Here is a 13,957-nt window from a genome sequence, read left to right as displayed (position 1 = left end):
GTACCCTCTTTCTCAAAGGGCCATTGCATATCTTAAAACAAGGATAGATCAAACCTTGATAAGTGGGGGGAAGCAGGATGACTGCTGTTATCCTGAGGGTCTCAAATGGGAACATCATCTGTTTATTCCCCTCCACAGATGCTGTATGGCATGCTCAGTTCCTCCAGAGTAATACAAGAGAAACTCAGCGTCGGGCTGGATAAGAATATTGGGGGGAGGGGGGAGGTGATGGGTGAAGCTGGGTGCCGGGTAAGTACAGTAGTTGGATGGAGGGGGATGAAATGAGAAGCTGGGAGGGAGAAGGAAGAATCTGATAGGAGAGTGGACTATTGGAGAAAGGAATGGAGGAGGGGCACCAGGGTGAGGTGAAGGGCAAGTGAGGAGAACAGAAGGGTTAAGAGGGCAGCTGGAATGGGTAATGGAAAAAGAGAGAAGGCGTTTTCTCCAGCATTGTGTGTGTGTGTTGCTCTGGATTTTCAGCATCTGCAGAATCTATTGTGTTTGTGACTGCTGTAATGAGAGGGCAGATGGGACGGAGGCCGAGGGTCCTCTTACTCCCTCCCCCCCCCCCCCCGTACTATGTCGGTTCATGTTCTTTCTAAGCAATGGGACATATCTTTAAAAATTGAAGAACGCAGCTGCGGACTTCGTGTTGGGGCGAAGTTTTGGGACTGATGAGTGCGAGCTGGAAGCGATTCACGCTCGTTTTTTTTCGGTAAGACTGTATCAAAAGTAAGCTGCTTATTGTTAAAACAGTCAGGCTGTAGCTTGCACTGGTTTGCTCTAGGCTCTCCAGAGCTTATTTTACGAAATAAGAAGGGGAAATAAAGTGGTGTGTCAAAGCTGGTGTGACAGGAGGCGGGATCAAGGGCATCCAATCGGTCAGTAGGAGCTGAGAAAGGGGGCGGGGGGGGGACCGGCCGCGCAATTAAATTGCTCCCGCGTCGCTGGAGAACCTCAGAACATAGATGGTTTTAAACCTTTTCATGTTGATATCCAGTTACGCCCTCCTCAGATCCAAGAAGCAATGTGCAAGGGCTGCCACCACCCCCAGCGAGCCTCCATGGTCCCCGGGCTCTCGCTGGAGTACAGGGGCGGCCCATTCCTGAAGAAGCAGAGTGTCGAGCCGGAGATCTTCACCTTCGAGCCATTCACACCGGTCAAGAGCTGTGCGTCGGTCAGTGGCCGGAGCCCGGGAAGGCGCCGAGCTGTTAAAGTCCTCTATCCAGCCCAGGTAAGTGCCCCCATCTCCCCTTTCGCAAGAGGCCATTCAGCCTCATCGTATGAGCTGTTAATTCCACGTTGCAGATAATGAAAGTGAATGGGCAATTTCTTCAGCCGGAGGGTGGTACAGCTGTAGATTTCACTGCCACAGACAAGTCTTTGAGTATACTTAAAGCGTGGATTAATAGACTCTTGATTAGTAAGGGCACCGATTTTAAAAATCAGCCATGATAAAGTGGCGAAGCAGACCTGGGAAAAATGGCCTAATTATGCACCTATGTCTTATGGACCCAATGAAGGCAGATTGGTTTATTATAGCCAGGTACTGGATGCAGTGAACAGCTTTTTGTCTGCTCGCCATCCAAGCAGGTCATACCTAAATGCATCCACGCACTTGGGAATGGCACAATCTGTCTGGATGGTATGCAAAAGAAGAAAAGCGGAGTGTGGAAGACATTAAATAATCTTAAACCCATCTCCGTCGATGACCAATGTGCGCTGCCCTTTTAAATCGGAGCCAGCCGCTAAGTACTTCAAGCATCCTGGCGAGCTCCCAAGCAGATTGTAAGAGCTGCACAGGCGCGCATCTGCATGCCAGGATCAAAACTAAAAGGGGAGCCACTTGCAAGTCAACGTAGATTGATTTGGGCCATTTGTATTGGCTGGGAGTAAGGGGGAGTCTGCAGGAGGGGACTGTCAGCGCCTCTTGTTTCTGTTTGGTCACTTCGCTCCAAAACTCGAGCATATGTGAACGGGAAAGGTTCTTCCGAGTGTCAGTCTCTGGTATTGGACGGGGCAGAGTAGCCTACTTTTGCAGACTTTCCTCAAACACGTTGCTCGAGCGAATGGGGAGAGGGTGGCAGTTTGCAGCTTGGGCCAATTCTCCATGCTACCGCCCCACCTCCCCACCGCAGTTTGGGCCACACTGAATCTGGTTACTTATCCCTGAACCAATGTCCCATTGGGGCGTGGGGATCTGATGATTGCTGTTTGTGAAAATTTTCCGTGCGCAAACTTTGCCAGGTGCAAACGCGATTATGAGCAGAAGTCAGAGCATCCCCCGTTGATTGTAAAGAGTTTTGAATGATTGCTATTGCATTTATCATGGCTCAATGTTGATGGTTTCTGTTGTTCATCTGCAGGTCAGAAAGTATCTCCCGCCGGAAAAGAAGGACTGGGTGAAGAGGATGTTCTTCCTGTTCCTGGCCATTGTCCTGCTCCAGGTGTACGAAGCCACAGAGGGCAACGAGGAGCTCGCTGCTCCGGCGGCACCAGGCGACGTGACTCCGTTGTTGCCCACTAACAGATCCGCCCTGGTACTGCCAAACCTGCCCATATCGGGGGCTGGAGCCAGCCCAGCCGTGGGGATCCCACGGGTCAGAATCGCTGGATCAATCGTCCATGTGTGCAGACGGAACGGGTCGTCGCTCCACCAGGGAATTGCCAGAGATCTTCCCGATCGGCGGTGCGTCGTCTTGGGCCTCCGTGTGGTCAAGAGCGGGGACGGCTTGAAATCCGGTTCCCTTGCACGGTGAAGAGATGCCGCCGCACTCTGGCGCTGGGAAGTTTGACTCGGGCTCTTCTCGCCTAATAAGATGATGCACGGTGTCAGCTCGATCGCTTGCAACTTAGAGGGGATGTGGAGGGGATCTTTTCAGGTCTTGTCAGGACTCGGGGCTTGAATGTGGCGGTCACTCTCTGCAGGAATTTGCAGACAGAGAGAGTAACTGTTAAACTTCGCCACGTTGGCTTCGTCAGCTATTAGGCTACCCCCACAGCATATGCCAACAATCCTCGGACAGTGAATCCCACCTGACCAGTACATTAAATATTATCTATTTATCTAATATTTCCTATTTTTCTAATAATCCTCCCTGCAGGACTTTGCAGGCGGAGGAGGTAACTGTTAAACGTCGACCACGTTTAATTATTCGTCATTTATTAGGCTACCCCATAGCAAAGCTGGGGCAGTAAATGCCACCTAACTGTATATTAAACATTATCTATTTATCTAATATTTTATTTGTGTGCTTGCTGTGCGAGCGACTTTTGTTTGATTGATGGAAATATAATGTATCTTGGAACACAAACTGTTCAGGTCTCGCTCTGAGTACCTGTTTGTAACTTCATTCACAAAAGTTTAAACCATATGAATTGTATGTTCTGAGAACACATGTCAATAAACTATTTTTGGGGAATATCTTAGCTTATGGTTTTACTAATAGGCAATAAGGAACTTTTTTACATAAGCACAATGGTAATTGCAACACAGACAAAATGCTGGGGGAATGCAGTAGGTCAGGTACCATCTATAGGAAGAAGTACAGTCCTGACGAAAGGTCTTGGCTCGAAACGTCGACTCTAGTTCTTCCTATAGATGCTGTGTTTCCCCTAGCATTTTGCGTGTGTTGCTTGGATTTCCAGCATCTGCAGATTTCTTCATATTTACGTTCAATGGTTATTGCAATGTTCTGAAGCCTAATTCTGGACAGACCACCGGCATTTTAATATTCTATCTTTGTGTTCCAATACTACATCAAGCAAGAGCAAGTTCATCATTTCCCACCTTAATTCAACTGTAAATGACCTATAAGCACTGAAAAATGCCCATGTCACTGCTGTGGTTTAGCTGTGAGTTAATGAATAAACATTAGTGAGTTACAATTAGGTAAGCAAGTCTTGTGGTCAGAGTGCATTTTTCCTGTGAGTGTATTTCCTCTGGGTGCTCCAGTTTCTTCCCACAGTACAAAGACCTACCAGTTAGTAGGTTACATCGTTGTAAATTGTCCTGTAAATAGACCAAGGTTAAATTGGTGGGCTGCTGGGCAGCGCGGCTCAGCAGGCTAGAAAGGCCTGTTCTATGTTGTATCGACTAAATGTGTCAGAGAGACACACTGACAGCCTTTCTAAAGCTTCCATGTCATTCCTGTAAATGAGGCAACCAAAAGCGAATACAATACTCCCTGTGTGGTTGTATCCAGAGATACCGGCCATGTGACAGATGCACTGCCACCTGGCTGGTCGGAGGACACACCATATGCCAATCAACATTTGGTCCCTCCCAACTAATCAGTGCACACCTAAATTACTGGTCACTTTAATTTAATTATCTCGCCCAGCCCCATGCTATAAAAGGTGAGACTTGTCCCTGAATCAACCTCTCTTACAGACCACCACATTGGAGGTAAGTGCATTGATTTATGCTTGGGAAGGTCTATCGTTTGTCCTGGTAAGGGAGCCGCAGCTATCCAAGGTCAAGGGGGATAGCTGTCGTAGTGCTTTTCCCTTGTTCTTTGTTTGTGTAACTGTACCCTGTCCCCACACCGCTTCTTGTGTATTGTAGTTGCTTGTGTTGACCTGACTTCCCCTTGTAAATAAATTCCTTATTATTAAAACTGTGTGTGTCCAGGCCTCTACTGTTGAGACTCAAAGAACCAGTTATTTCCATCACAACATTTGGCGCTGCGGAGCAGGGTCTTGTAGGTTTTGGCTGGACACAAGCACAGGGGATAATGTTCTGGAATAAGGGGAAGAAAGCCAATGCAGGCTCCCAGGATATCCCCGGGTGGGCTGATGAAAGGGAGGGATTTGAGAGTCTGGCCAGCATGCCGGCAGACCACGGAAAACCAGTGGACTGGTCTGAGCAGTTAGAGCCCTGTGGAGAGAAGCTGGGCCATCATGTGGTCTCCGTCCTGAAGGAATCAGAGTTCCCCAAAGCCAAGGGGAGTCCAAGGGGTGCCTTCTGGTTGTTTGCGTCCCTGCTGAGACGCCAGGTTAGAATTACTGATCACCTGCAGCACTTGTGTGGTCAGAAGGACAGGGAAATTGAAGACCTCAGTCAGCGTTGTTGCACGCTGAAGAAAGCAGCACAGGCTGCCCAGGCCCGAGCCAATGACCTTGAAGTTAGGGGAACTGAACTTGCCTGTCGCCTCATAAAACTTCAGCCGGCCAGGGCAGCCCGTCAGTCTGGCTGGCAGCCGGACCCATTAAAGATTCGAGCCTTAGTCCAGTGTGGTGACAAGCTGGACGCATGGCTGGGGAATGGGGACATCTGGCTGGATAGTGACGACGAGGGGGTGCCCAAGGAACCAAGGTCCCACAACCACCCTTCCCCCTTCTCACCCGACCTCCAACATGAGCGACCCGTCACCACGCGGTCTCAGGTTCACCGCAGGGAGGAAGGGAACGAGGGGGAGACGGCCAGACCTTCCCCAGTCACTCCGAGACCACGGAGACCCGGGACTTCTCCCCCAAGGAACTGACCCAACTGGCGGATCGCTACCGCCAACGACCAGGCGAGCACCTCACGGCCTGGCTGCTCCGGCTGTGGGACGAGGGGGGGCCCAACCTCAGCCTCTCCCATCAGGAGGCAAGCGCCCTGGGAAGCCTCTCCGACCAGCAGAGCATAAACAATGCGCTGCGGGCGCCACAAGTAGAAATCCGCGACGGCACAACCCTGTGGGATCGGGTAGTGACCGCGGTACGAGCTCACTATCCCACACATCTGGAGCGGGATCTGCACGGGCGCCTGCAATGGGGTACGGTCAGTGAGGGCACCCGGGTTATCAGGGAATGGGCACTGGTCAACGGCATCTATCAAGGTGCCTGTGACCGTAACTTCCTTGAAAACACACGAGAGACCGGTGCCCTAGCGGGATACTTGGTCACTACCGCACGCCCCGATCTGAAGTCGGTAATCCTGCCCCTCATGGCACCAGCCAGCGGTAGGACTGTACGGGACGCCATCACCCTCCTGGAGGGACTAGAATATATGCAGAGGGGGGCACCTGCGCAGGTCCGGAATACCGAGACAAGGGCCCGAGACACTATCCCTCAAGATATACACGCAGGCAGCTGTACACGGACCTGCTGCGTGCAGGGGTGGATCGTAACCAGATAGATGGCATCCCCACCCCCAACCTATATGCCCTGTGGAAGGAGCATTGTAGGGGGAAGACTACTTACAAAAAGACCACCCACACCGAGCCACCCTCCGCGCCTCTCCTGCCCGAAACCGTCTCGAAGCAGAACTCAGACAGCTCGTCAGGCAGGAAATGTCCCACCTCCACCAGCAAAGTGCCTCACCCCCGGCGTGGCAGCCCTCTTCCCCCCTCCCTTAGGATGAAGGCCAGGGCCCCCGGCGCATTTGCTCTCTCGCCCTTTCCCGCCCGGGGGACCTGAGGCCACATGTACCCGTTACAGTACATCGGGGAAAAGGAAACACACAGAGGTGGATGGCGCTTGTCGACACAGGCGCCCAGCACACGATTATCCCAGGCAATCCTGCCTTATGGAGGGGTACGGACATGCAGATAGAGGGATTGGGGGGCTCCCTGTTACCAGCTAGGAAGGTCACCCTTCGCCTAGCCATAGGCAACCATTCCCCCAGACGTGTACAAGTCCTTATTGCCTCCTCCCCAGAATGTATCCTCGGGATCAATGTTTTAAAGGGACAATCACTTGAAACAAACAGGGGCAAGTTCACCTTCGGCATCGCGTGAGCCACTATTGTCGTCGGGGTGGCCAAGTGGGAGTCAATTGTTATTTCCCCCTCCCTCCAAGATCATCTGTAACAGTCAGTACAGAGTGCCGGGGGGGGGGGGCACAAAGAAATCGCAGACTCCATTCAAGCCCTGTTACGGGAGGGAATTATTAGAACCGCTGCCTCGCCTTTCAATAGCCTCATTTTGCCCGTCCATAAGAGGAGCGGCTCCTGGCGGATGACCGTTGATTATAGGCAACTGAACAAGGCTGGCCTGACATTGTCACCCTTATTGAAGACATCGCAGGCCGTCCCCATAAACCCTGGTACGCTGTTGTCGATTAAGCGAATGCATTTTTCTCGATTCCCCTGCACTCAGATAGCCGAGACCAGTTTGCCTTTACTTGGGATAGCAGACAAAACACATTTAATCGCCTGCCCCAAGGCTACATTCACAGCCCCACAATTTGCCATGGGCTTGTCTCCCGCGATTTACACTACATCCAATTCCCACTGGAGATTTCGATTGCACATTATATAGATGATATTCTTCTCCAAGGTCCTTCTGAGACCATTGTGTCAAAGGCCCTTCACATGCTGATTGAATCCCTCAGGGGACGGGGCTGGGCCATTAATATGGAAAAAATACAGGGCCCCAGCCAGGGTGTCATTTTCCTTGGAGTACAATGGAACTCCGGGCATAGAAGCATACCCGATGCCGCCAAAAATAAAATTTAATTTTTGCCGTCCCCTCGAATAAAACTGACACACAGAGATTCGTGGGGCTCCTGGGCTATTGGCGGCAGCATATTCCCCACTTTCCCATGCTTCTCCGGCCGCGCTATAGGATCTCCAGGAAAAAATCCACATTTCTGTGGGGGCCAGCGGAACAGGCTGCCTTTGATACGGCAAAACTAGCGGTGGAACAAGCCATGGCACTGCCACGCGGGTCTGCCTTTTGAGTTACAGGTCTCAGCGAGCGAGACGGTCGCCGAGTGGAGCCTCTGGCAGAAGACCCCAGGGCGCAGAGTCCCCCTCGGCTTCTGGACTATGTCCCTACCTGAAGCGGCAGTGCGCTACAGCCCCTTTGTGCGCCAGCTACTAGCCTGCTACCTGCCGCTCCTCGCCACAGAACACCAAACAGGCACCGACCCTGTCGTCCTTCGCCCCCATCTGCCCATAATGCGATGGGTCAAGTCCCCCGATTCTACCCACAAGGAGGGCCGTGCTCAGAGGTCCTCCATTTGTCAAGTGGAAGTGGTACATTGCAGACCGGGCTGAGCCCGGTCCTGAAGGGGTCAGCCGCCTCCATGAACAAGTCATGGCTTTCCCCCAGTCCCAGGACCCTGCCCCGGACATCCCCGAGGTACAACCCTCTCCAGCATGTTGGGGTCAACCCTTCGATTCCCTCGACCCCGACAGCAAACTGCGCGCCTGGTTCACAGACAGCTCCAGCCGCTGGAAAGAGGGTAAACAATTTTGGAAAGCGGCAGCACTTCATCCCGCCACGGGAAGAATTTTAACCACCGAGGGGGAGGGGGGTTCCAGTCAACTTTCCGAGCTGGCGGCAGTAGCCCTCATCCCTCAAAACACTACCGGACCAGTCCACATCTACACTGACTCCTGGGCAGTAGCTAACGGCATTGCGCTGTGGATGGCCCGGTGGCAAGACATGGGGTGGGAAATACACGGACGTTCCCTCTGGGGACAGCACCACTGGCATTTCATTTGGGACCAGGCTACCCACAGGAAAATTTCTGTCCACCATGTGGATGCCCATACCCGGAAAGATAATGAAGAGGCAACGTTTAACGCTGCTGTGGACCAGGCTGCCCAATTATCATCTGCCACCACTTCCACCCCTGACACAGACCCCAGTGCAATAGCCGCGTGGGCACACCGTAAAGGTGGCCACTTAGGGGCCGATGGCACGCGGCGCTGGGCTGAACGATTCGGAGTCGCCTTGACACTCGATCAATGTAAAACCTCTGCAGGTAACCGCCCCATCTGCCAGCAAGTCCGGCCACGGGACTGGCCGATAGGGCCACCGGGCCACATTCGTCGCGGCACGGGAGCGGGTCAGGTATGGCAAATCGACTGTATCGGACCGCTACGGTGACAGAATAAGAAGCAGTACGTCCTCACGATGGTGGACACATACCCAGGTGTCCTGGTGGTGGTGCCCTGTGACAGGGCCGACTAGAACGGCACCATCAGAGGATTACAACACCTCTCCTCTCTCTATGGGGTCCCATGGGAGGTACAATCCGATCAGGGCTCACACTTTGCTGGGACCAAAGCCCAGACATGGGCGGCTGAGGCGGGGATCTCGTGGCTGTTCCATATACCCCACCACCCCCAGGCATCGGGCTTAATTGAAAGAATGAACGGCCTGCTCAAGGAAAGAATCCGCACTCTGACACCCTCTCGCACGCTGCAGGGGTGGCTAAATGTCCTTCAGCAGGCCGTCGACCAGTTAAACACACGGCCTACTAGCGAAGGGGGATCCCCACTGGCCCGCCACCCGGCTCAGTCCCCATCTCCCGACTGGGAAACCACCGAAGCCCCCCGAGCCGAGGAATCGGGCAGAGTATGGATCCGACAGCCGCAGAGCCTCCCCAGAAAGGGAGAAATTGTCGCGCGCGGTCCAGGGGACACCCGCTGGGTTGCCATTCCGGGCAAATCTGATTTGTCCTGTTTACGTACCCGGCATTTAACCAGACGGGAATGAGTTTCCTCCTGCACCTACCCCCACCCCCGTCTCCCTCTACAGGACAATGGTGCGACTCCAGTCATCCCTCCTGGTCGCTGCGATGCTCGGCTCCGTGACAGTTGCCAACACCTTCCTCAGGGTCGCTTACGAGTTTGCCAGCAACACCAACAGATCGGACTGCTGGATCTGCTTGCGGGCCCCAGCACACGCTGATGATGCGCTGCCACTCACGCCGATCCCGCTGGATGACATTGAGATGAACTGTTTACACAGACTGTTTGCTCCTGCTGGTTTTGGCATATCTGTTTGGGGGGGGCCCTGCTGGCGGTCCCCCATCACTCTCCTCCCCACTCCACAACATCTCTTCCCTTGACCCCCGATGGGGTGGGTGCTTCAGGAACTGGTATTTCGCTGCCTACAATTTGACCTCCACCCGAGTCCCCACCCTCTATTCCATAACTCTATTCCACAGCCACTGAGTATACCTAACAAATGCTGGTGCAGACTCCGCAATGCGCACACTTCTGACTTTTCCGTTGGTCACAGCAACTGTCAGCAAAACTGGTACCCGGGTGCCCCAGTGACCACTGCCGACGATGCCGCTAAACTGGGAGCTCCCTGGACTCTAAACGGGACCCACTGGATCTGCGGCCACCGCGCCAACCTGTGGCTCCCCACGAGCTGGTACGGCTGCTGCTTTCCAGCACATGTAGTGCCCTTCATCCACCCCCTGAATGACCTTGGGGAGCATCCGGCGTACAGCGGCCACCGGGACAAGAGGGCCATTACAGAGGCAGAGAGGTTCTGGATGATGGCCTTTCCCAGTTATGGTACGGCCCGGCTGTCCCGGGAGGTGATCCAGATGACCAGTGTGCTCGAGACTCTGGCCAACGAGACGGCAGTGGCCCTGCAACACACGGAGGATGCCCTCACCCGAACGGCGGCAGAACTAACAGCTGTCAGGATGGTCGCCCTGCAGAACCGAATGGCACTGGATTACCTACTCGCTGCTGATGGTGGAACGCTGTACCTTTATCCCTGATGAGTCCAGCAACATCGCTCACATTCGGGACTCGGTGGCTAAAACTCAAAAATCAAGGGACCAGCTCCTCCAGCACAACACCTCATGGGGCAATTGGTGGCCGTTTGGGTCCCTAGGGGGTGGTAGGCAATTGTCATTCACTGGTCCATCGCACTCATTCTTGTAATCATAGCCATTTCTATACTATGTTGCTCATACCAGCTGATTAAGAGTGTCTCTGCATTTACTTAGCTGCTCAAAATTGGTTATTTCTGGTATATGCGATTTTGTTTCACCCTCTTATGTATGTTGGCTATCTGGTGCGTCTTCCGAGGGGTGGAGTGTATCCAGAGATACCGGCCATGTGACAGATGCACTGCCACCTGGCTGGTCGGAGGACACACCACATGCCAATCAACTTTTGGTCCCTCCCAACTAATCAATGCACACCTAAATTATTGGTCACCTTAATTGGATTATCTCGCCCAGCCCCATGCTATAAAAGGTGAGACTTGTCCCTGAATCGACCTCTCTTACAGACCACCTCATTGGAGGTAAGTGCATTGATTTATGTTTGGGAAGGTCTATCGTTTGTCCTGGTAAGGGAGCTGCAGCTATCCAAGGTCAAAGGGGATAGCTGTCGTAGTGCTTTTCCCTTGTTCTTTGTTTGTGTAACCAAACCCTGTCCCCTACACCACTTCCTGTGTATTGTAGTTGCTTGTGTTGACCTGACTTCCTCTTGTAAATAAATTCCTTATTATTAAAACTGTGTGTGTCCAGGCCTCTACTGTTGAGACTCAAAGAACCAGTTATTTTCCATCACAACAGTGGTCTAACTAGATTTTTTTTAGAGCTGCAATATTACCTTCACCTCTTGAAATCAAACCCTTGACTATTGAAGGCCAATTACCATATCTCTTTTTAACCACTCTGACAACTTTGAGGTGGATGTAGAAACTTTTTCATAGAAACACTAATTCACTATTCCCATTTTCTACTATTCTATTTAGAAACATAGAAAACCTACAGCACAATACAGGCCCTTTGGCCCACAATGCTATGCTGAACATGTACTTTAGAAATTACTGAAGGTTACCCATAGCCCTCTAATATTCTAAGCTCCATGTACCATTTATTGTAACTTACTCATTTTTGTGCTTTGCTCAGCACTTCTGCTGCACAACAACAAAAGTTATGACTTTTTCTCAGTATAATAAACTGATTCTGATTCCTGTGGAAGAATCCAGATGTGCTATGTTTGCAAATAGGGAAAGAGTCACCCATCCTGTTCAGATGTGAAGGGAAATTCATAAATGTGAGAGGCTGCAGATGTTGGAAATCCAAGAACCGCACACGCACATGCATGCATGCACACACGCACAGAGGAATCTAGAATTAATTGCCACAGGCAGCTGTGGAGGCCAATTCATTGGAAGTATTTAAGGCAGAGGTTGCTAGATTCTTGATTAGTCAGGGTGTGAAGTAAAACTGGGAGTAGGCAGGAGAGTGGAGCTGAGAGGGGGAAATGGATCAGCTATGATGAATTGACAGACCAGACTCAATGAGCCAAATGGCCTAATTCTGCTCCAATGTCCTATGGTTTAAAATGCTGGAGGAACACAGCAGGCCAGGCAGTATCTATGAAAATACATAAGTAGTCAACATTTTGGGTTGAGACTATTCGTCAGGATTGAGAAGGAACAGGGAAGCTACCAAAATAGAAAGGCGGGTGGAGCGAAAGGAGGTTAGCTGAAAGGTGATAGGTGTAGCCAGGTGGGTGGGAAAGATCAAGGATTGGAGAAGGGAGAATCTAATATGAGAGGAGATTGGACTACAGAAGAAAGGGAAGGAGGAGAGGACCCAAAGGGAAGTGATAGACAGATGAGAAGAGGTAGTGAGTCAGAGTGCTGAATAGACAAGGGGGGGGGGATTTTTTTTACTGGAAAGAGAAATCAATATTTATACCATCAGGTTGGAGGCTACACACAGAGTATAAGGTGTTGCTCCTTATGGCTTCATCCAGCGGAAGAGGAAGCCATGGACTGACATGTTGGAATGGGAATGTGAATGTGATTTAAAATGTCTGGCCTCTGAGAAATTCCACTTGTGGCAGACAGGGCAGACGTGCTTGATAAACTGGTTCTCCAATTTACGACTGCCCTCACTAATATAGAGGAGGCCACTTTGTGAGCAACAGATACAATAGCTAACCCCAGAACATTTGCAGGTGAAGCACTGCATCACCTGGAAAGACTGCTTGGAACCCTGAATGGAGGTGCGGGAGGAGGTATATGGGCAGGTGTAGAACTTAGTCCACTTGCAGGGATAGGTGCCAGGAGGGCAATTAGTTGGGAGGGACAAATGGACAAGAGAATTGCAGAGGGAGCAATCTCTACAGAAAGCAGAGTTGGGAGGAGGTTACGATGTGTTTAGTGGAGGAATCCCTTTGGAGATGGCAGAAGTTGCAGAGGATGATGTGTTGGATGTGAATGCTGATGGGGTGGTAGGTAAGGACAAAAGGAACTCATTGTTAAGGTGGCAAGAAGATGGAGGTGAGCGTGGATGTTTGGGAAATGCAGGAGATGCAGGTGAGAGCAGCATCAGTAATGGAGGGAGGGAAATACATTAGGGTTCTGTGAAGAGGGAGGTCCTGGAATGGAAAGCCATATCCTGGGAACAGAAACGGCAGAGGTGAAGGAACTGAGAAAAGGGAATAGTATTTTTACAGGAGATAGGATGGGAAGAGATATAGTCAAGATAACCAAATCAGTAGGCTTATAGAAGATGCCTGTTGACAGTTCCTCCCCAGAGCTCGAAACAGAGATTGAGAAAGGGGAGCGAGATGACAGAGATGGACCAAGTGAATTTAAGGGCAGGGTGGAAATTGGAGGCAAAGTTGATGAAACTGAGGCACTTTTCATTGGGAGGATGTTGCGTTTGTACAATAATATTTGTCAAAGGGTTAATGTATATCTTAAGGAGATTCGCTAAAGCTTTGATAAACAGGGGGTGGAAGTTAGATCAGGCGTTTTCTCGGGCATTTTGTGTGTGTTGCTCAGGATTTTCAGCATCTGCAGAATCTATTGTGTTTATGACTGCTGTAATGAGAGGGCAGATGGGGCTGAGGCCGAGTGTCCTGTTACTGCTGTCCCCCCAAAAATGGTTTATGGCCTTTTTAAGCAATGAGCTTCCTCAGGAGAAATACTTGAGAAATGCAGCTGCAGACTTTGCGTTGAGGCTTGTGTTATAATCTGGTCACGGCTTGAGTGCTATCTACAACGACAACCTAAGTAAGCTGCTTATTGCTAAAACCGTCAGGCTGTAACTTGCTCTGACATTTTCGAGGCTTATTTCCAGAGCTTATTCCCCGAAATGAAATAAAAGAAATATGCGGTCTCAAAGCTGGTGTAACAGGAGGCGGGGCAGCGATGGCTCCATCAAAGGCACCCAATCGGACAGCGAGAGCTGGGGAAAGCAGGAAGTGATTGGGCTTTAAATTGCCCCGCGTCCACTGGAA

At 51.3% G+C, this 13,957-nt stretch overlaps 1 protein-coding gene and 1 pseudogene across 1 annotated transcript; both read left to right on the top strand.

Moving 5' to 3' along the window:
* Positions 1–975: 975 nt before the first annotated feature.
* LOC132393819 (radiation-inducible immediate-early gene IEX-1-like) lies at positions 976–4,624 on the top strand. Its single transcript, XM_059969210.1, has 2 exons — positions 976–1,234; positions 2,367–4,624. Exons 1-2 carry the CDS (start codon positions 1,028–1,030, stop codon positions 2,757–2,759), a joined length of 600 nt encoding a protein of 199 aa, XP_059825193.1. The 5' UTR covers positions 976–1,027; the 3' UTR covers positions 2,760–4,624.
* Positions 4,625–4,736: 112 nt separating this feature from the next.
* LOC132394817 (uncharacterized) lies at positions 4,737–9,437 on the top strand (annotated as a pseudogene).
* The last annotated feature ends 4,520 nt before the right edge of the window (positions 9,438–13,957 follow it).

Source organism: Hypanus sabinus, chromosome 5, assembly GCF_030144855.1.
Source record: "Hypanus sabinus isolate sHypSab1 chromosome 5, sHypSab1.hap1, whole genome shotgun sequence".
In the NCBI taxonomy this organism is placed as follows: domain Eukaryota; kingdom Metazoa; phylum Chordata; class Chondrichthyes; order Myliobatiformes; family Dasyatidae; genus Hypanus; species Hypanus sabinus.
Note: the sequence above shows the minus strand (reverse complement) of the source record. Positions and strands in the feature narration are given on the sequence as shown.